The 23,181-nt window shown below is 40.2% G+C and overlaps 1 protein-coding gene across 8 annotated transcripts in view; it reads right to left on the bottom strand.

The window, feature by feature from the left end:
* Nucleotides 1-23,181, bottom strand: part of DLGAP3 (DLG associated protein 3) — a 655,676-nt gene that overhangs the window by 298,824 nt on the left and 333,671 nt on the right. For all 8 annotated transcript variants that reach the window (XM_077481746.1, XM_077481739.1, XM_077481741.1 and 5 more), the window contains one exon: nt 5,153-6,205. In XM_077481746.1, coding sequence (XP_077337872.1) covers nt 5,153-6,148 — 996 coding nt within the window. In that variant the 5' untranslated portion in view covers nt 6,149-6,205. The remainder of the gene's footprint in view (nt 1-5,152; nt 6,206-23,181) is intronic.

Below are 23,181 nucleotides of genomic sequence, written 5' to 3'. Positions count from 1 at the left end.
AACTAGATTTATTAAATCCTGGAAATCTTGGATTTTCGAACAATTTTCCAATGAGTGTTGAAACCCTGTTTACAGTTTGTTCCCATTGGGGTAAACAGAGTTTTCTATATAATTCTATCACCCAAGTTTATGTTTATATTTGACCTTTGCATGTCAATAAGCTATGCTTACCTACTACCTTTGTTCCAACAACATGGAATGTCCTTTTTAATGTGTAGATTTCTTGAAATATCTCAATAAAAATCTTTTAGGGGAAAAAAGCCAGACTACGAAAACCAATGCAGCCATCACAATAGGCACGCTGCAATGTAATAAATGTATGATTTGGGGTTTAAATAAATATGTAGGGTGCCCTTGCTGGCCTTGTTTGAAAATTGCTATTTGTCTGGTTGTTTCTAGCTTTTGTACTTTCTCAGTCACGTGAGCAGCAAGTGAAGCCATAACGAGGTTTGAACACCTAATCTGTGCGCCTGCTCAAAATCAGTAACTTAAAATGTATTGTAACTTTGGAAGGATAGTAAGGCAAATAGCATTTTCAAGAGAGGTCAGCAATGGTAGCATGGATGTTTAACTCTGACAAATTTTCCTTTTAAATAAAGTATAAAATATATTATACATTTTGGGAACCCCCACTACCAAACTGCACCTTCTGTTCTGCACTAAGCACCTTCCTTAGTTGACTTATGACTGTCTAGAGTCCAGGTAGCAGGTGAGATGTTTCAATTAGGAATGAGGAAATTTCCACATAAATATAAAATGGATCAGGACAGGTCTTAATTTTCAAAGGCTTTTTTTTTAACTTTTAAGAACTTGGAACTTTTTACGAATTGTTTTTGTTGTTGTTGAAAATTATAATCATAGTGCTGTACTGAGGTGGGTGGGCAGGACAGTGGTCAAAACTGTTGATTTGCTTTGCTGAGAGCCTTGGGTTTATCCCCACTAAAGCACTCTCTACAGTTTAAAAAAAAACAAACAGATTTTGCCAGTCTTCCCATTCAGGCAAAGAATCATCCCCTGGCCCACACACACACACCTGTATACCCACCTATGGCATGCTTCCCACCTCTCCAATGCTCAATCAGAACCTTCTGTAAATACTCAGCACTTTCAGGTGTGGAGAAACAAGACCTCCTCCCAGAATGCAAAGCTCAGCAGCCATTCACCTGACTTTTGTCACCTGATGAGGAAGAGAGAGAATTTAACCCTGCATAAGCTCCAACACCATCTCACACGGAGTTTACACAGGGTTAATACTTACCAGCTATAACAGAAGAACGTAGTGGTAGGGGAGCATGAGAAAGGTGTGTTAGCAAGTGAGGTTTTCTCTTAGTAGATAACTCCGAGTTCACAATGTCATACAGGCCTCCCCTGCATTCGTGCATGTTTCATTCTTGTGCTTCCATTTCCTCAAAAACCCCAAACCACACTGATTGTATAACTGGCTGACCATTACACAATCCTTTTTGCATGTGTGTATAGTATATATGCCAAAAGAGAGAGCCATGTAGTTAAGCTATGCCAAGAAGTACTTAGGGACATAGCATAGATACACAGATCAGGCATAGAAAAGATGAAGATTATATATAATTTTGAAATGTGTGGTCAAATGATCATTTCAAAAAAATTCAAATCATCCATAAATGAGGTCACAACAATAATTATTATAATGTATAAACACGCTATTAAATATACACATCTATGCAAGCTTACACAGAACCTTTGACATTACCAATTACTACAAAGACATAATTGTACCATTCATGCTGTACTAAACTTGCATGCACATGCACCCATTAGCATAGAAAAGCAACCAGTTTACGTAGTCTAGTCACAACCATACATGCATACAAAATTAGTGGGCAGGATCTGAAAAAATGTATACTAAGTTATAAAAAAAAACCTACAGAACACTGTACCTCTTGTACATTGCAAAAGTGACATTTCATTGTACCTGACCCTACACAAGACTGTTGTGCTGCCCTACTGAAATATTAAAGTGTTACTAAACCCAGGACCCTGCATTCACTATATCTGGTCTCCCAGAGTACACATAACATGGAAATGCAATAGTTTTAATAAATAAAAACTGCTAAATACCTTTTCTCATGAGCAGTATTTAGCAATATTGTGACTTCTATCAGTGTCCAGTCAAGCACTGGTTAAAACTTGTAGGAAGAGTTTTTATTCTCCTCTCACTGTCCTATGAGGCTACATGACTCATGACTCTCTGTCTGGACAGTGCTGATTGGTCCTGTGCTCATTACATGCACCATCTCAAAAAGAAAAACAAACTTTATTATAATATACACCAAACTGAGCATGTGCAGAACGCTTCCAAGTCTATCAGGAGATGGGTTGGGGACTGTGGAAGAAGGGCTAGGATCAGAGAAGACAGGATCAAACAGCCATTTTACACAATGCAGAGGAGTAACCCTTTAGGTTCCACATTGAGTATACCAAGCATGCTTTACTGCATATACAGACTGATTTTACTGTTGTGGGTTTAGTAACACTTTAACTTACTAAATTAAGATTTGTGTATTTAAAATTCAGTGTATTTAACATGCTCAGCAATGTGCCCTTTCTTTCTCCCTCTTGCAACTAACAGACCATAAAAATGTTCAAAGTAAGATTTGCATATTTCATATACATTGATTGCATTATAGCTGAATAAAGATTAATCTGCTTATTGCTCAGCATTAAACACAGAGCTTTGCAGCTTGCATATAAATTACTTAAATTACAGTACAAAACACAGACACAGGTCAAAAACTAAACTGCCAGCAATATGTTATTCATTGTAAATATGGATACATTTTACAATTCAATTTTTAAAAGGTCTGTATGTATGAGACAGGCCAACTGAATTTCTCATAAGTTGTCAATAATACAGTCAACAGCACTGGAGAAATAACAGGGGACTATGTTAACATGTAATACCAACATCTAAAGAACAAATGTACTGCTACTCATGATTTCAAGTGAATTCCTGATTAAGAACCTGCTTTACACTACTGATCTACTCTAAACTACTGGTCTACTTTACACTACTGGTCCGTCGTTATGATGTAAAGTCCTAATGGTCAATACTGTATTGAAGGAGCTGGAAGATTCAAATTTTTAAGCAGTAAATCTGATTATTTTTGGATATTGGAGTGTTTTTGATTCTTGCGGAACGCAAGCACCTAACAAGTGTAGGCGCTATTAGGGGGCAGTCTACAAATGCTATTGTCATATCAGATTAACTTTAATTTCACTTTTCTTGTAATGCCCAGATGAAAAATGATGTCGACAATGAATGTCAAGAAATATTTCTTTCAGATACTGAGGTTTATTTACTCAAGGCAATTAAGCTATTCATCTTGCAAGGGAATTTTTATTTTGCAAGAGAATTTTCCCTTAGCTTAGTGAATGAGGTGAAACTCTGCAGACTTCCATCATCCAATCATGTACAAGCAAATATTGTTTTTTTTTTTGTTTTTTTTTACATGCACGTGATTGGGCATTCTTTGCAATGTGAATTTTCACCATATTCACTAAGCTAAGAGATATTTCCAATGCAAAGTGAACATTTCATGGGAAAGTGAGCAGCCTACTTGCCTTTAGTAAATCAAACCTACTTACTCTTGAGTTTAATTTCAAATACAAATCAGTCAACTATATGCAGCTAAGTGGGGAGCAATCAGTATCAACTAGGGATTTGGTTACATCATCTGTTGCTTCTGCTGACTGCTTATTGTAATCATAGCAAAGCATTATGGGAACTGAGTTAATTCATTTAGCACTGACATGCCAAGTGAGATAAGTATAACTTGAAATTTATTTAAAAAAAAAAACAATTAAAGCACAATAGATGACACACCTTTTTGTCATGTTTTAATGCAATAGCTGTAACTGGTTTTAGCTTGCCATTTTCCTAAAATACCCTTCCTGCTATCTTACTACAATTCACTGTGCAAGCAAAGCTGAGTAATGCTGCGTACACATGATCGGACTTTCCGGTAGACTAGGTCCGAAGGGATTAGTCCGTCGGACAATCCGATCGCATGTAGGCTAATCCGATCGTCTTTCTGTGGAAAAGATCCAGCGGACCTAGAAATAGAACATGTTTCAAATCTATCCGATGGACTAAAAATCTTGAAAACCGTTCGTCTGTGTGCTGGTCCGACGGACCAAATTGGACACAAGGGCAGCTATTGGCTACTGAAGTTCCTTTTTTTGCCCCGTCTTACGTCATCACGTTCAAAACTAACAGACTTTCAAACGAACTAAGTCCGTTCTGTGTGGCCAAGTCCATTCGTTTTGAAAGTCCATCGGAACTCCGCCGAAAGTCCTCCGGGAAGACCATCAGACTTAGTTTGCTGGAAAGTCCGGTCGCATGTACGCGACATAACAGTCACACCCATCATTACAAGATATCTCACACAGACTTGTATTGCAGAAGAAGAGAAGGTGTGTTTGACCAGGTCTGTTGCTGAGAGCGAATTTTTGAGAGCATGGTTCTAAAGCTGAGTACACAATGATAGTGCCAAAATTCACAGACCAGCACTTACAGCCATTGTCTGCAAACACTGATTGGATGCTGGTTTTCCAGCATGTCTCTTCAGCAAAAGCTGGTTACTAGACTGGCTTCTGTCGGATAGACAGCTGCACACACTGACCAAAAGTTGGCCGTTTCCTGCTGAAGCAGATGATTTTCAGCCTGTGTGTACCCAGCTTTACGCTGCTGCATATTGGATTTTACAATAATACTTAGACACCCTGAACTACTGCTGTAACAGTAGGTTTGTTAGTATAACATCTATCTGACTTCATATCTATTTCCGTGTCTTCAACTGGGCTTCTAAAAAACAAACATAAAGCTTTTGATATATAAAACAAAGCCAATTTTCTTGAGTTTTAATCCAGTGTTTCAGGATAAACACAAACTATTATTAATTGAATACACATTGTACAATGACGATAAATTAGAATTTAAAGTATCTACCGCTCCTATACATAAGCTCAAATAGGCTGAAAGTAGTGCTCAAATAAATGTTGCTGTAGTGCAAAATTAGTCATGTGTTCATTTATGTATGCACTCTGCATTCTCAGAGAAATGTGAATCATCATGGTAAAACTATTTTACGGGGAATGCATCATTTTTTCCTACCTGCAGGTAATGATATCCTCGCTCTTTTCCCTTGGCCTCCTGAAGCATCAGCATCTTGTCTTGATGGTGGCCTGAGCCTGGATATGCTTCCCGTGCCTGACTGACGGTCATTGTGTGCCATGTGCTTCTTTTAAGTGTTTGCCCATCTAGGGACATTGACATCCCAGCACAGGCCAGGCATTTGCCCTCCCCGCCTCCACTCTTTAGACTCTTCAAGGTTAAGTCTCTGAAGGCACTTTCAGGAGTGTCCACTCCAAAGGGAGCTCCATGCTCCATGGCATGACGTGCCGACACCAGAAAACTGCTGTCGCTGTCAAGGTTATCATCAGAGCTCCACCACCCTGCCATCTTTGATCGGTGCTTGGGATCTGACTTGCGGTCTTTGCTTTTGCTTCTCTTACTGTGACGAGGCTGGGAGTGCTGGTAGCCGTCTCCTCCTCCACGTCCTTCATATCTTGTACCATTGTATTCCCTCTTAGAGGGTGTCTCCAATGAGTGGGATTTAGCAAACAGCTTTTGTACTGAGTGCACAAGGTGACGAATGCGACTTGGACTCTCACTACGTTGCTCTGTCGTGCTGGTACGTTGGTACTGCAAGGTGTGGAAGCCATCATGATGTAGGGGTAGCTGTTTCTCAAACTGGTCCAACAGTGTAGGGGGCAAGCGGTTGATCTTGCTGGAGGTGTGGGCAATGGCAGCCATACATTCATCACAGTCGAACTGTTGGGGGTTGTGGTGCATTCTGGGGTAAGTACCACCACTAGAGGCCCGTGGCTCTGGCATACTCACAGGACCACCTGGACAATCTTGTGTCACAGCAGCACTTCGAGGAGGACAATAGTGCAGATCAAGGGAACAAGACTCAGAGGCGCTGCGGGGATAGGATTTGTGGAAATCTGGGATGTGATGAGGGAAATCCAATACTCTCTCTCTGCTTTCGGGGATGCAGTAACATGGAGGCTGTGACTGGCTGCCTTCCCCATGGTAACCTTTCATTCTGTTAATACTGATCAAACGGCATCTTTCCTGCCATTCCCAGCTCTCTGGGTCTACCTGAAATAACAAAAAATAAATAAAATACAACTAAGTCATAATATCTTAATAAAGGCACAATTTAGACTGTTGTTAAAATGATCAGCTATGGTATGAATAACAAAAGAATGGTTTTAACAGTAAATTTCGAGAAGAAATGTTTGCAAACTAGGTACCTTACTGCCATCAAAATCAAAATTAGAAACTGCAAGAAAACATTTTTTTTGCTACTTCCATGTTACTTAAATGACCCCTAGTGAAATAAATAACAGTATTTACAATACTCCTGCAGTCCGGGCAAATTACTCTTACAGTTAGTAACCCTTTACAAACTATCAATGTGAAGAGGAATTGTTTGTGTAACATCTTGCCAAAGGCAGAATTTAATACTGGTTTTCTGCCTAGAGTCTTTAAACATCCAAGAAAATTGGCTTTTCCCATAATGGATCTCTTTTCTGTTGTAGCACTAGGCAGAAAAGGTATGGAATGGGAACCTTAATGTAGCAGTCTATCTCATATTTTACAAAGCCTGTCTTGTAATCCTACCTTAAAGGAATTGCAAACCCATGTGTTTTTTCACCTTTTCACCATGCATTAAGGTGAAATAAATTCTGTCACTGACCGGCCTCCCTGCACCATTGTTTTACTCACTTGAGTCCTGTAATTCCCATGCCGGAGACACGTTCTTCCCCACTGCCCATTGTCTTGGCTCTTGATTTGATTTGATAGATTGATAGCAGCGCAACCATTGGCTCCCACTGCTGTCAAACAAATCCAATGACGTTGGTGCTGGGGGGCAGGGCAGAGTATGGCCTTCTGCGTCTAAGGACGTAACTGCTAGACTCTGGAGTGCGCCTGCAAGGTAACCCCCAGGGAGAGTGCTTCTTCTAGAGGGATATACGATGTGGGGAGGAGCTACCAGTGCCGCCGGGGGACCCCAGAAGTTGAGGATCGGGGCCACTCTGTGCAAAACTAACTGCACAGTGGAGGTAAGTATGACATGTTTGTTATTTTATTTTTTTTAAGCGTAGCTTTACAATCGCTTTAAAAATGACTGCTCGGCTATATCTCAGCGATATTGTTTTAAATAAAATGACTAATCCAAAACGTGACTGACTTGTGTTGATGTTATTTAAATGTTAAATGGAAAGTGATTAATGCATGATTTGTGTTTACTGCTTACTCACAATCTGACACACCTTAAAAAAAGCCCTTAAAGTCGATGAATCGAGAGATATATATAAATAGTTTTTCTCAGAACAGCATTCAAAGTACATCATTTTGAATAAAATTAGCTCAATTATTAAAATTTGCGTCAATGTTTCAGAGGAACGCAAAGCTGAAAGTTTATTAATACAAATTAATATTAAGATGTATTTAACATGTGTTCTAACATTTAACAGAATTACAATGCAAAGTCAAGATAACTCCTTAATTCCTTAATGTGTAAGTATCAATAATTGAACATCACCACAGTGAACAATCAAATAAACTAAAAAATTTCAAACAATAACAAAAAATATCAAACAATAAATGTGAAATGAAAGATGAGTATATGCAGCACTAAAAACATAAAATTAAGAGTCCATAGTGTTTAAGACAAAATCCTTGTTCAGGGAAAAAAACTGGAACCACCCACAGTGTACTGTAGACAGAAACACAATTAGGTGAGCATGAGATCCACCAAACATCAACACATTACCAAAGAAAATGGACCACTGAGTTACAGGTGGTCAAACAAGCATGATATATATGTCCACAGCACCACAAAACCACTTTAGTTGGATCATAGGTGGCTGGGTCTTTTAGTCTCATCAAATGGAAATTCATAGGTACATGCATAGAATACAAGAAAGCAACTCCTCATGGTGTAGTATTTAAAACCAGGATACATATTATTATTTCTTAAAAAAAACAGCCAGGGTTCTCACATTTTGTCAAATAAAAACAGAAATGTAAGAAGCTGCAGTCTGTCATGGATAGCACTTGTTTCCAACCACAAAGATGGCCGCGATCAGCACATTACATAGTTGTGACATCTGAGCTCCACCCATGGAGGAACCTTAGTGAGCAAACAGCATCATGAAGGCCAAGGAACACAACAGACAGGTCTGGGATAAAGTTATGGAGACGTTCAAAGCAGGGTTAGGTTATAAAAAAAAAAACAAGCTTTGAACATCTCATGGAACACTGTTAAATCCATCATCCGGAAATGGAAAGAGTATGGCACAACTGCAAACCTACCAAGACATGGCCGTCCACCTAAACTGACAGGCTGGGCAAGGAGAGAAATAATAAGAGAAGCAGCCAAAAGGCCCATGGTAACTCTGGAGGAGCTGCAGAGATCCACAGCTCAGGTGGGAGAATCTGTCCACAGGACAACTATTAGTCGTGGACTCCACAAATCTGGCCTTTATGGAAGAGTGGCAAGAAGAAAGCCATTGTTGAAAAAAAGCCATGAGAAGTCTCGTTTGCAGTTTGTGAGAAGCCATGTTGGGGACACAGCAAACATGTGGAAGAAGGTGCTCTGGTCAGATGAGACCAAAATTGAAATTTTTGACCTAAAAGCAAAATGCTATGTGTGGCAAAAAACTAAAACTACACATCACCCTTAACACACCATCCCCACAGTGAAACATGGTGGTGGCAGCATCATGTTGTGGGGATGCCTTTCTTCAGCAGGGGCAGGGAAGCTGGTCAGAATCGATGGAAAGAGGGAAGATCTTAAAAGAAAACCTGTCAGAGTCTGCAAAAAAATTGAGACTGGGGCAGAGGTTCACCTTCTAGCAGGACAGTGACCCTAAACATACAGCCAGAGCTACAATGGAATGGTTTAGATTAAAGAATATTCATTTGTTAGAATGGACCAGTCAAAGTTCAGACCTAAATCCAATTGAGAATCTGTGTCAAGACTTTGCAAAGAAGAATGGGCAAAAATGTCATTTTCTAGATGTGCAAAGCTGGTAGAGACATCCCCAAAAAGACTTGCAGCTGTAATTGCAGTGAAAGGTGGTTCTACAAAGTATTGAGCTAAATACAAATGCACTCCAAACTTTTCACATATTTATTTGTAAAAAATGTTGACAAACCATTTATTATTTTCCTTCCACTTCACAATTATGTGACACTTTGTGCTGGTCTATCACATAAATTCCCAATAAAATACATTTACGTTTTTGGTTGTAACATGACAAAATGTGGAAAATTTCAAGGGGTATGAATACTTTTTCAAGGCACTGTAGAAAAGTTTTCTTTCCACCAGCATGCAGACACACTATACCCTCGCCAGACTCAGTTTACCCCTATTACAGGGAGTCAAAATGCACATAAGGGAAGTTCACTCTCGTGACCTCAGTTATTGCTCTCTAGTTTATTACTTGAATAAATATAGTGTTACTGTCTGTTATTCTTTCACAGAAATATTGCAGTAAAGACAATTTCTGTGTTTTATCATAACATGTGTGTTTCTCATTGGTCATTGCACCTACACTATTTCCAGGTGTGCCAGAGGGAGCTGAAGCTGGTATTAGGCTGCATTCACACCTGAGCGTAAAGTTTTCAAGCGTTTTTTGCTGCGTTTTTTACCGTGATTTGCGGCGTTTTTACCGTGATTCGCAGCGTTTTTACAGCGTTTTTTACCACGATTTGCCGCGAATTTGTGCAGGGCAAAAGGTCACCAATGTTAAAAGAAGAAAAACGCCCAAATCAGCCCGATTCGCGCAACAAAAAAGGGTCCAGAACTTGTTTGAGCTTCAGGCGTAGGGCTTCAGGTGACTTGGAGTGGAGATGTGAACCATCTCCATTGAGAATAATGGATTTTTTCCCCTCCAGCATTTTGTAGCTTCAGGCGTCAAGCTACAAAACGCTCAGGTGTGAATGGGGTCTTAGGGTTGAGAGGCAGAGTACGGGGCTGAACAAACAAAGCAACTCCTACGGGGGTACCACTACATATATAAGCAATCATCTTTACACAGAATTTGGTGTAAAAATGATTGCTTATATATTAATATTCGTGATTGTGTTTGTATAATTATTGAGGATAGTTTAGGATTCAATTGGATTGGCACAGGCTTATCTGTATTGTATAAAAGCGCTAGACGTATCCGAGCACGTGATCCCTGATGATGTCAGACGTGGGCTGACGAAATGGCGTTGGGTGGTGTTCTTAGGATATGTCATTTCCACTACCATATATGCTGATTTTTACCTTCTCAGATGTAAGTGCAATATTATTGATTTTATAATAAACAATTTTAATTACTACATTATGAGAACGCTCTCCCTCTTTACTCTCACATGACAATGTTGGAGTTTTAAAGTACAGTTTCCTCTAACAATTGGATGCATGTCAGCAGTGACTCGGATCTTATGTGGTGTGATTCCTTGGGAACTATAACTGTGATCCCTTGGGAACTTTCCTTATGCACATTTTGACTCCCTATAATAGGGGTCAACTGAGTCTGGTGAGTGCGTAGTGTATCTGCATGCTGGTGGAGAGAAAACGTTTCTATACTCACAACGGATGCTAATTACATTTGGGATTGATCTTGGATCCGTTATGGACTTTATACGTAACATTTATTGTTTGATATTTTTTTTAATGTTTTAGTTGATTTGATTGTTCACTGTGATGTTCAATTACTAATTCTTACACATTAAGGAGCGCAGTTATCTTGACGTTACTAAATACAGGTGTTTAATATACCTTACAGCGTGCATCTCCCTTACCACTATTAATTTGTTTTATTTTGTTTTCACTCATCAAAGCACTTCCATTTGCGCAGGGTGGACCTAAAACTATATTATGTTTTATGTTTTTTAGAATTACAATGCATGCATGATTAAAGTTGCAGTCTGTGCTATATAGTATATAGTATTTTATTGTGTTATTCTGTTTATGAATGCTGCATATAACTGTTTAAACTGTTTCTGCTATCAGAACAGCAATAGTCATATATTCTCAAGCAGAACTACATTGTTCACAGACATTTATGCTGGCTGTAGGCAGGAAATGTGATCCTTGAGCATGTATTGCATTAAGGCAGCTTATTCAAATGCATGAGCTGCCAATCCATTTGGCGTTTAGGTAATGGAGTTTGTATCTCCTTGTACTTTCTATAATTTTGTACAAACCACCCTGTCCTTTTACAAGCATGACACTCCAGGGTCACTAGCTCTGTTATCTCCCCCACCCCCCTTTTTAGCCTCACATGCCCAGCTTTTTACTTGGTGAGGCCAGCTATCATAGTGATGTGCCAAAAACTAGTTGCTTGGATGCCATGATGATCCTTTGGCTTCATTTATTAATTTAGCAATTTAGAACAAGCATGATACTGATGATATCAGAGTTACATTAGTACTTCTGATTTGCATGATTGCATTCATAGGTTAATCACTCAGAATGTATTAAAGCCAGGGCACTAAATAGATGAAACTGTATTTATGCTTGGAAGACAACACTACCAAAAGAAAAACAAAAAATTGACAAGTCTGACTACATTGCTGCTGTGAAGTTGGAATATGCTCTCTGTTGTTTTCAGGAACATGTGCACTCCTGCTCCATCATAGCTGCTGGTCCCACCATCCTGGTTTTGGCTATGGTATTTACCTTGTCTGTCTGTCCACTTGCAAGTTGATTGATTGTGGCCAGACTGTGGGTGAATACCAAACCTTTTATAAGCTAGCCAAGCCTGCAGTCTCATGCTTGTGATAGAGTGTGTAATAGCTGATCAAGCTGTCTGTTTGCTGTGCACTGCAAGATTGGATTTCCCTGTCTATGACCTCAGATTGGATATAGACTATTCTCTGAACCCTGCTTGCCTTTCACCTAGACTGTCATTGAACCACGCTGCCTGTCTGCCAGCCACAAGTACCTGTTTGCTTTGCTCAGTTTGGGTAATGCTCTGGCGAGGTGGCGTGGTGGCCAGGCACTATAGTATCGTGCATAAGTCCTGGGGGCAACCAAGTACCGGTAGGCCTGCTTGCCTTAAGGGAAAGGGGGCTACTATAAATAGATGAAGAACACAGTAGCCATCTATAGTGTCTGAACACCTGTGTTAGAGGTAAGCATGACAGTTGTTTTAAAAGAGTTGAGTTCAGCTAATAAAGAGTTTTTGAAAATTTGTCGAATTGACTCCTCATCATGGACCACATTGTTACTTGCACTAAAAGCCAACATTAAGAGTATTTCATTTTGGACATGCTTCAAAGTATCTAGGAACATAGCTACAAATTTGTAAAAATTAACAAGCAGTCTAGATATTTCTCCAAGTGGGAAAAAGAAGCCAGATTAAGCAAAAAAGGAAGAGCTTTTGTAATTTCATATTATTAAGACATTATCTGCAGATAAACTTGTTTAGTATTCTTTACTTGCAATCCACAGATCTTAGATATGTCCCTTTTGGCATATTTGTTGTAAGTGCTGCATGCCTTGTTCCTGTCATAATACAACTGGGATGAACTTCTGAACTTTTCAATTTTAAAATATGCCGTGGGGAAATAATACAAAGCTTGTAACACACTGATAAAAGCTCCATTAATCCCAATTTCCTTTAAAGGATTACTGCACTTCAAGGTTATAAAGTATGAATCACTTAGTCCTGTGGTCTGTAGAAATTTAGTAAACATAATGGAATACCATAACTGCAGAGAAAGCTTGGTTCCAACTGCAGTTGTGATGGGTCTGCAACAGTGTCCGCTTTCTCCACTGGAGTCTACAATACACTGACCGTTTTTCCTCTAAACTTGCTGTTACAAACCCTATCTCCAACATGATCAACTGAGCTCCAGCTTTTACCTCTTGGGACTGCATATGAGTGCAATAACAAGTAAATACCAAAATACATGTGAGGTCAAGACAGGTTATCAGATGCTTTTATGATATCTATATCTAATACTATAACAGGAGTTTTTGATTTGTTAGTTAAATTTATAAAGTTACCAAGATCCTTTACAATCTGATGCAATCTCATGTACAATGCCTGTATAATCGCGTCTTGCCAACAATGTAGTGGTTAGGCCTCTTTCATACATGCGGACTTAGTTTCATCAGTTCAGTCACATTTTTTCAAAGAAAAAACAGATGAGGTTTACATCGGTTTTTCATCAGTTTTTACATTAGTTTTTTTATTATCTCCAGCTAGAGTCCTTAACCACAAGTCCCAAAGCCAATTTTTCATGCAAAAACAAATTGTTTGTCCATTTACATCCGTTTTTCATCTGATCTGTTTTTTTAACTAAAAACTTTTAACTAAAGAAAAATAGGGCTTTGATTTTGATGGAAGAGGATGTAATGGATGATCATTCGTTTCAAGGTCAAGCGTAACAGACCCTGTTCTTCTGCTGTCATTGAGGTGAAAGAACCGCAGGGCTCTCGTATGGAGCAGAGAGCCAGTACTAGTGCAGCTCATCTATCTAGTGAACTGGCAAGCATCAGCAGCCTAGTACACCCTGGTCGTAGTCAAACCAGTACTGCAGTATCACATGATGACGTTGCGGGTCCCATAAGTGCAGTTCAAGCTGGTGAGGTGGCTAGCACAACTAGTCTCCCACAGCCACCAAGAAGAAAAAGACAGACCCGTCAAACTCATAGTGCCCTTCCTGCTGCATTTGCCAATCCTAATTGGGAGCCCACCACTTCTGCAGCATCCACACTTCCCCCATTCACTGGCCAACCCGGAATTCAGGTTAAAACTGTTGATTTTACGACTCTTGATTTTTATTCGCTGTCCAGACTACATAGGGAGCGCTGGTAAGATTGTGTGGGACTTGGTGTCACCCTTATTCAGAAATGGGTACCACTTGTACGTGAACAATTATTACATGAGCGTGCCACTTTTTAGTCACTTGTTTGATCATGGAATTGGCGCATGTGGCACCGTGCAATCTAATTGCTGGGGCTAACCTCAGCAGCTTGCAGATTCCCGTCTTTGGCTGGTGGAGAGAGCCTGCTTGAAGTGTAATAATTAGCTTGCTGTGAAGTGGAGGGATAATCAAAATGTTTTTGTTCTGTCCTCCCTTCATGTAGATACGACGGTCCAAATTCCTACTGCACTGGAGTTGTGGAGAAACCCCTCTGTGTCCACGAATATAACCTTAATATGGGAGGGGTGGACCCCAATGACCAGTTGTTGGCGCCGTACCAAATTGCCGTAAGGCCAAACGCTGGTACAAAAAAGTGTCCAGACGGTGCTGTGGCCCAACTTCCCAATCAATCAACATGCAGTAAGCATGAGAAGCATTTTCTGTATGTCCTACCTGGTACCCCTACCCAAGGCACCCCTCAAAGAAAATGTCGTGTATGTAGAAAGCGATATGGATGTAGGCGTGACACCCGCTATTATTGTCCCTCCTGTCCTGACCATCTTGGTCTTCACATTGGTGAATGTTTTCAATGCTACCACACACTAGTGGAGTATTAGCGTAAGGTACAGCACTGCACAGACTAGGACAAACTTTCACAGGGTCTCCAAAGAGGCCATTGCATTATGAGAGACCCAAACCTGGAAGTGAACCGTTACAACCACTACAACCGTTACACTTACAAATAAGTGTAACATATATATATATATATATATATATATATATATATATATATATAAAATAAAATAAATAAAAATAGTTGTCGTTTTATTGTTCTCTCTCTATTGTTCTGCTCTTTTTTACTGTATTCTACAATGCAATGTTTTATTGTTAATATGTTTTATCATGCTTGTTTTTCAGGTATGTAATTCTTTTATACTTTTGCTGTTTACTGTGTTTTATTGTTAACCCTTTTTTGTTTTCAGGTACGCCATTCAGATGCAGCACTGATTTATTTATCTTGACAGCAACAGCATTCCCTCCCATGATAGGTAAATCAGCAACTCCAGCGCTGTAGAAGGTGGTTTCACCATCACCAAAAAAAAAAAAAAAAGAGCATATACGCTAAAGCATGGTGGCAGGGGTGGAGGGGCAATTTGTCCCTAACATTAGGGGCGGATTGCCCCAATGCTTCGGCATATATTTTTTAGGCACAGATTGCGTTAAAAAAAACATTATTTTTACTATGTTTTATTGTATTTGCTTTGCAGGTCTTACTGTTATACTGTAATGTTACTTTGTTTTATTGTTAACCATCATTTGCTTAGCAGGTACGCCATTCAGCTGCAACACCGATTTATTTATTTTGACAGGAAAAGCGTTTGCTCCCACGATACGTAATTCAGCGACTCCAGCGCTGTAGAAGGTGAGTTCACCGCCACAGTTAAAAAAAAATGGTGTATGTATGCCCATCATTAGAAGTGGGTGGATGAAGGGCGGTATTCTAATGGTGGGCATACCCACCAATCAATCTCTTTTTTTCATTCAGCCCACAGGCTGCATGAAAAAAAGAACATTATGTATGTTGCTGTACATTAAGTGGTTATACCAGAAAGATGCCTGTAGATTTAGGTATTATCTTGGTATCATTCTTTTCAGCCAGCGGTCGGCTTTCATGTAAAAGCAATCCTAGTGGCTAATTAGCATCTAGACTGCTTTTACAAGCAGTGGGATGGAACTCCCCCCCCCCCCCACCGTCTTCCATGGTTTTCGCGGGCTCTCCTGGCCCAACAGGGGACCCGAGAACGCAGCTAGTGGTTCTGCCAGCTTACCATAGAGCTGATCAGACACCAGAATAGCTCCAATGATCTCTATTGCTTAAGAAATCAGAAGCTATGAGCATTTCATGACTTAAGTAATAATTAATTAAAAAAAAATAAAAAAAAGCACTCCGTCCCCCCATGCTCATGCGCAAAGGCGAACGTAAGTATCGGTCTGGTGTCATATGTAAACAGCAATTGCACCATGCATGTGAGGTAACACTGTGAAGGTCAGATTGAGTGCAGTAATTTTAGCAGTAGACCTCCTCTGTAAATCTGAAATGGCAACCTGTAAAGGCTTTTAAAAATGTATGTAGTTTGTCGCCGCTGCACATTTGTACGCAATTTTAAAGCATGTCGTGTTTGCTATCCATGTACTTGACATAATATCATCTTTTTTATTTCATCAAACATTTGGGAAATATAATATATTGTTCAAACATGGCATGGTTATATGTGGAATTACACTCCAAAATACATTCTGCTGCTTCTCTTGAGTATGGGGATTCCTCATGTGTGAGACTTTTTGGGAGCCTAGCCGCGTACGGGACCCCGAAACCCAAGCACCGCCTTTGATTTCTCTCCTCACTACCTATCACAATTTCGGAGGCCCTGAAATGTCAAAATAGCACATCCCCACAAATGACCCCATTTTGGAAAGAAGACACTTCAAACTTTTTGCTGAGAGGCATATTGTGTCCATGGAATATTTGATATTTTGCCACAAGTTTCGGTAAATTTAAATTTTTTTTCTTTACACAAAGTTGTCACTAAATGATATATTGTTCAAACATGGCATGGTTATATGTGGAATTACACACCAAAATATATTCTGCTGCTTCTCCTGAGTATGGGGATACCACATGTGTGAGACTTTTTGGGAGCCTAGCCACGTACAGGACCCCAAAAACTAAGCACCGCCTTCAGGCTTTCTAAAGCTGTAAAATTTTGATTTTACTCCTCACTACCTATCACAGTTACGGAGGCCCTGAAATGTCCAGATAGCACAAGCCCCCTACCCCCCCAAATGACCCCATTTTGTAAAGTAGACACTTAGCTATTTTATAAGAGGCATGGTATTTTGAAGATCTCATTTATTTTTGAAAATGAAGAGAGAAAAAAAAATATTTTAAATTTTTTTTAAATTTCAAAACTTGACAAAAAGCAAGATCTGCAAAATACTCAACATGTCTCTCAGAATATAGCTTGGGGTGTTTACTTTCCAAAATGGGGTCATTTGGGGGGAGATTTGTGCTATCTGGGCATTTCATGGCCTCTGAAACTGTGATAGGCAGTGAGGAGTGAAATCAAAAATGTACGCCCTTAGAAAGCCTGCAGGTAGTGATTGGTTTTCGGGGTCCTGTACGCTGTTATGCCCCCTACACACGGTCGGAAATTCAGATAGAAAAGGTCCGATCAGATTATATTGTCGGAAAATCCGATTATGTGTGGGCTCTATCGGACTATTTCTGTCTGAGATTCTGACGGAAAAAATTTGAGAGCAGGATCTCAAATTTTCCGACAAAAAAATCCAATCGGACTTTGTCCGATTGTTTGTAGAGAATTACGATCAGACAAAGTGGCACGCAGATCAAATTACGAGACCAAAGCTATTGGCTAGTAGCCTCAACGTAGTCCCGTCATAACGAACGAACGTCATCACGTTCCGAACTATAGTATTTTCTGACAACTTTGTCCAACCGTGTGTATGCAACACCAGTTTCGGATAAAATCCGTTGGATTTTTTCAGACGGATTTTGTGGTCGGAATGTCTGACCGTGTGTTCGGGGGCTTAGGCTGCCAAAAAGTCTCACACATGTGGTACTTTTTCCCGCAAAAATTTTGGCATTTTCCCACAACTTGTGGCAAAATATAAAATATTCCATGGACTCAGCATGCCTCTCATCAAATAGCTTGGGGTATCTACTTTCCAAAAGGGGGTCGTTGGGGGGGGGGTTTGTGCATACTCAGGAGAAGCTGCAGAATGTATTTTGGGGTGTAATTTCACATATAACCATGGCACGTGTGAGAAATATATCATTTAGTGACAACTTTTTGTATTTTTTTGTGTCATTTTTCAATCACTTGTTACAAAAAAATAAAATATGCAATGGGCTCAACATGCCTCTCAGCAATTTCCTTGGAGTGTCTACTTTACATTTTAGCACCTCAAGAAATGAGGTAGGCAGTCATAAACTAAAAGCTGCATAAATTCCAGAAAATGTACCCTAGTTTTTAGACGCTATAACTTTTGCGCAAACCAATAAATATACACATATTGACATTTTTTTTTACCAAAGACATGTGGCTGATTTTTTATACCAAAAAGTAGAAAATATATATATTTTTTCAAAATTTTTGGTCTTTTTCCATTTATATTTCAAAAAATAAAATTGCAGAGGCAATCAAATACCATCAAAAGAAAGCTCTATTTGTGGGGAAAAAGAGAAGCAAATTTCGTTTGGGTACAGCATTGCATGATCGCGCAAATTACCGCAGTGCCAAATTGTAAAAAGTGCTCTGGTCATTGAGCAGCCAAATCCTCCAGAGACTGATTTTACTGTTGTGGGTTTAGTAATGCGCATACACACGATCAGACTGTCCGGCGGACAATCCGCCTGAATTGGCAGCAGAGGTCTGCCGGGCTTTCCGAACGAGCGGACTTGCCCACACACGACTGGACTTTTCCGGCGGACAATCCGCTGGACTTTTCAAATGAATGGACATGTTGACCATGTTCATGAGGACAAGGGCCTCTTCCCGACAACCCTGGCAGGTTAGTTGTCGGGGTCTGTGGGCAGGGGGCTTGTTGGAATCCGGGAGCCCCCTTTAATAAGGGGGCCCCCAGATCCCGGACCCCACCCTATGTGAATGAGTATGGGGTACATGGTACCCCCCATTCACCTGAGGGAAAAAGCGTTAATAAAAAAAACACAACACAGGTTTTTAAAGTAGTTTATTTGACAGCTCTGGGGGTCTTCTTCTGACTTCGGTGGTCTTGTCCCGCTCTTCGGTCTTCTGTCGCCGTCGCCTTCTTCTTCCCCTCTTCCGATGTTGACACGACACTCTCTCTGGCTGTAATGCCAGGGACACGTTGCACGGCGACTTATATAGGCATAAGGGGCGGGGTCACCGGGCGATGTCACATGGTACCCCGCCCCTTATGATGTCACAGTCCCGGGGATGCTGGGACTGTAACATCATAAGGGGTTGGGTCACTATGTGACATCACTGGGTGACCCCGCCCCTTATGCCTATATAAGTCACCGCACAACGCATCCCTGGCATTACGGCCGGAGAGAGCGTTGTATCAACATAGGAAGAAGGGAAGAAGAAGACGGCGGCGGCGGCGAAAGCGACAGAAAACCAGGCCGACGCTAGTAAAACAGCTGGAAGAAGATAGCAGAGGCCTGGTTTTCGGCAGAAGAACCGAAGAGTGGAACAAGACCCCCGAAGTCGGAAGAAGACCCCTGGACGGCAGCGAAGACGAAGGAGAAAACCGGGGAAGCCCCCGAAGTCGGAAGAAGACCCCCGGAGCGGTCTAATAAATTACTTTAAAAACCTGTGTTGTGTTTTTTTATTAACACTTTTTCCCTCAGGTGAATGGGTAGGGGTACCATGTACCCCATACTCATTCACATAGGGTGGGGGGGCCAGGATATGGGGGCCCCCTTATTAAAGGGGCTCCCAGATTCCGATAACCCCCCACCCGCAGACCCCGACAACCAATGGCCAGGGTTGTCGGGAAGAGGCACTTGTCCTCATCAACATGGGGACAAGGTGTTTTGGGGTGGAGGGGCCACAGGAACCCCACTTCTTCAAAGCACAGAGCCCCATGTTGAGGGCACGCGGCCTGGTACAGTTCAGGAGGGGGGGCACTCGCTCATCCCCACCCCCTTTCCTGACCGGCCGGTCTGCGTGCTCGGATAAGGGTCTGGTATGAACTTTGAGGGGGGGGACCACACCGTTTTTTTGGCGTAGGAATTCCCCTTAAAATACATACCAGGCAACGGGGCTAGCAAGGTGTCAATCTCACCGATGGAGGCAGCGACAATGACTTCCTTCACTAGTCATGTGTACCTGGAGTCACGTTCAAAATGAACGGACTTTACTCCATGTCTGGCCAAGTCCGTTCATTTGAAAAGTCCGGCGGACTAGCACACAGACGGGCGGATTGTCCGCCGGACTGCCGAGTCCGGTGGACAATTTTGAGTCAAGATTTCTAAGTCCGACTTTTGGGAAGAAAAAGTCCGCTGGAGCCCACATGCCAGCGAATTGTCCAGCGGATTCTGGGCCACCGGATTAAGTCTGCCGGATAGTTCGATCATGTGTATGCAGCATTACACTTTAACAGCTCTCCAGCCTTCTATTTTGCAATGTAAACACAGAGCAGGAGCTCTAAGTTGGGAAAGCAGGGTGAGATGAACTGCTGCGAAGACTTTAAAGCAATTTGCTGTGAACGTTGAAGAAAAAAATGCTAATTTAATGCATATTAGTTAATGTCCATATCCTGGGCAGTACTAGTTCAAGATTAGGATTAGGAATCTTTCTAATGTTATACAGATCCTATTGAAATTTAATAATGGATCCTTATAGATGAAGCTTTTTTTTAAGCTGGTATAGCTCTTATAGCCATAAAAATATTAACTTTGTGAAGTACAAATTTAGGAAGATTTTAAGAGCTATATATAAAGAAAGAAGATCTTACTTGGGTCTGAGAATGACAGCTATAATAACTAACATAAATACAATACATATCTACATGTTTAACCACTTCCCGACTGACTCACGTACATATATGTCGGTAGGTTGTCTCTCCTGCGCAAAACGACGTACAGGTACGTTGGCTCCTTTAAGCGCCTTAGCAGGTGTGTGCGCGTGCCCACTGCACGGCGGGGGACCCGATGTGCCGGACACCTGAGATTGCACGAGAGACAAAACGAGGATCTGAGTGTGTAAACACACAAATCCCGGTTCTGTCAGGGGAGGAAAGAGATTGTGTGTACCTATTAGTTAGAAACAGCGTTATGTCTCCACATTTAACCTTTTGCTCACCCCCTAGTGTTAACTCCTTCCCTACCAGTGACATGTATACAGTAATCAGTGGCTATTTTTAGCTCTGATCACTGTATAAATGTCAATTGTACCAAAAAAAGTACCCAAAGTGTCGGTGTTCTGTCCGCAGAAATGTCACAGTCCCAATAAAAATCACTAATCGCCGCCATTACTAGCAAAAAAAAAAAAATAATAATAAAAAGGCCATAAAACTATCCCCCAATTAGTAGACGCTATAACCTTTGCGCAAACCATTTAATATACGTTTATTGAGATTTTTTTACCAAAAATATACAGGAGAATATATATTGGCCTAAACTAATGAAGAAATTTGTGTTTAAAAAAAAAGCAAAAACTAAAAAATATTGTTTTTCTTTCAAAATTGATAGTGTTTTATTCCTGCGCTACCACTGGTGATCTATCAAATGTCAGGGGCTGCTGCTACTACCGGAATGGATCACACCGTATCCACTTAATATGAAACTAAAGATATGTTGGTATTGCGCTGCCCCTATATTAATTAACCCTCTGAGGGTGATAAGTATAATGCCTAGTTACATAAATCAATAGTGTAATATAAAAATATATATATATAAATGTCTACTGAATAATATCAAAAAGTGCAAAGTGCTACATTAAATAAAATAAACACACCACAGAGGTGATAGAATAACAAATAAATTAAAATCAAGTGAACAAAGGTAAGTAACTAAAAACAGTCTCTTAAAAAATTACTATTTTGATAAAGTGCAGAGAAAATGCATCCACAGTCAGCTTCCTTCCCGTCCCTACGCGTGACATCACATCACGTGACTTCAATTTGATCCCCTGATGAAGTCACGTGATGTGATGTCACGCGTAGGGACGGGAAGGAAGCTGACTGTGGATGCACTTTCTGCTGATTACTAAGAAAAAGGCTTTTTTCTATCTATTAATGTGTGAGTACCCTGTGTATGAAAATTTTTAATAAATGCTATTTGTGAAATACTACACTATGGTATTCCCTCTCTATTAATCTATTGGGTCCTATGGAGCAATAAGAATAAAATTTAAAGGAGAAGGTGACCGAATTTACCAGGAGAGAAGACATATAAAGAAATCTATATACCTCTATGCGAATCCCTCCTTGCTATAGGTAAGGGGCCACTGCCCACTAACGTGTGATCACAGCGGGATTAAGCACTGGGAGACCCACACCTCAGTTGAATTTACACGAGTTTGCACAAAGCACTTGCACTTAAAGGAGACTGTTGTTTATTTATGGACTTGAATATTTATATCTTTTTATTTTTTTTCTTTTTGATGGATTGCAATATGTATATTTAATCTATAGAGGCCGGATTCATTCTGTTATAACATATGTTACAGCCGGCTCTGTAGTGTGTTTACTACTATATATATATATTTTTTTTTTGTTTAATTCTAAAGTTTATTTCCATGTGATCAGGAGAGGGTACCCTCTTTTTGGTCTAGGTATACTCTCTTACTTTCTTGTATATCATTTGTTTATTATTAGGATGGTTCACTTATATCACCTCTGGAGAGTGTTTACTTATTTGCACATTTATAAGACGCACTTGGCACTTTATGACCAATTCACAGTTTTTTGGCTTTGCACTCAATTGAAGCAGTTGTGTTTCCGTGGAGGTTTTCAATTGACTCTGTAGTGCGTTTACTTTTTTTTTTTTTTGCATTTTCTCTGCACTTTATCAAAATAGTAATTTTTTAAGAGACTGTTTTTAGTTACTTACCTTTGTTCACTTGATTTTCATTTATTTGTTATTCTATCACCTCTGTGGTGTGTTTATTTTATTTAATGTAGCACTTTTTGATATTATTCAGTAGACATTTATATATATATATTTTTATATTACACTATTGATTTATGTAACTAGGCATTATACTTATCACCCTCGGAGGGTTATTTAATATAGGGGCAGAGCAATACCAACATATCTTTAGTTTCTTTCAAAATTGTTGCTTTTTTTGTTTATAGCGCAAAAAATTAAAACCGCAGAGATGATCAAATAGCATCAAAAGAAAGCTATATTTGTGGGAAAAAGGACATTGGTTTTGTTTGGGTACAACATTGCACGACCGTGCAATTGTCAGTTAAAGCGACCCAGTGCCTTATCGCAAAAAATGCTCTGGTCATTAAGGGGGTAAATTCTTCCAGGGCTGAAGTGTTTGAAAAGCAAAGTCTGATATTTTTATAAGAACCAGGTAAGATGCTGCTATCTACTAGCTAGAGGTGTTCCCCAATTTGAGTTTATGACTAAATGATGTATGCTTCCTCACTAGTGACTTAATGGCACTTTTTGA

The sequence above is a fragment of the Lithobates pipiens genome, unplaced genomic scaffold, assembly GCF_037356315.1.
Source record: "Lithobates pipiens isolate NorthernLeopardFrog02 unplaced genomic scaffold, aLitPip1_a1.2 Scaffold_16, whole genome shotgun sequence".
NCBI lineage: Eukaryota > Metazoa > Chordata > Amphibia > Anura > Ranidae > Lithobates > Lithobates pipiens.
This window is presented reverse-complemented; position numbering and strand designations above follow the sequence as displayed.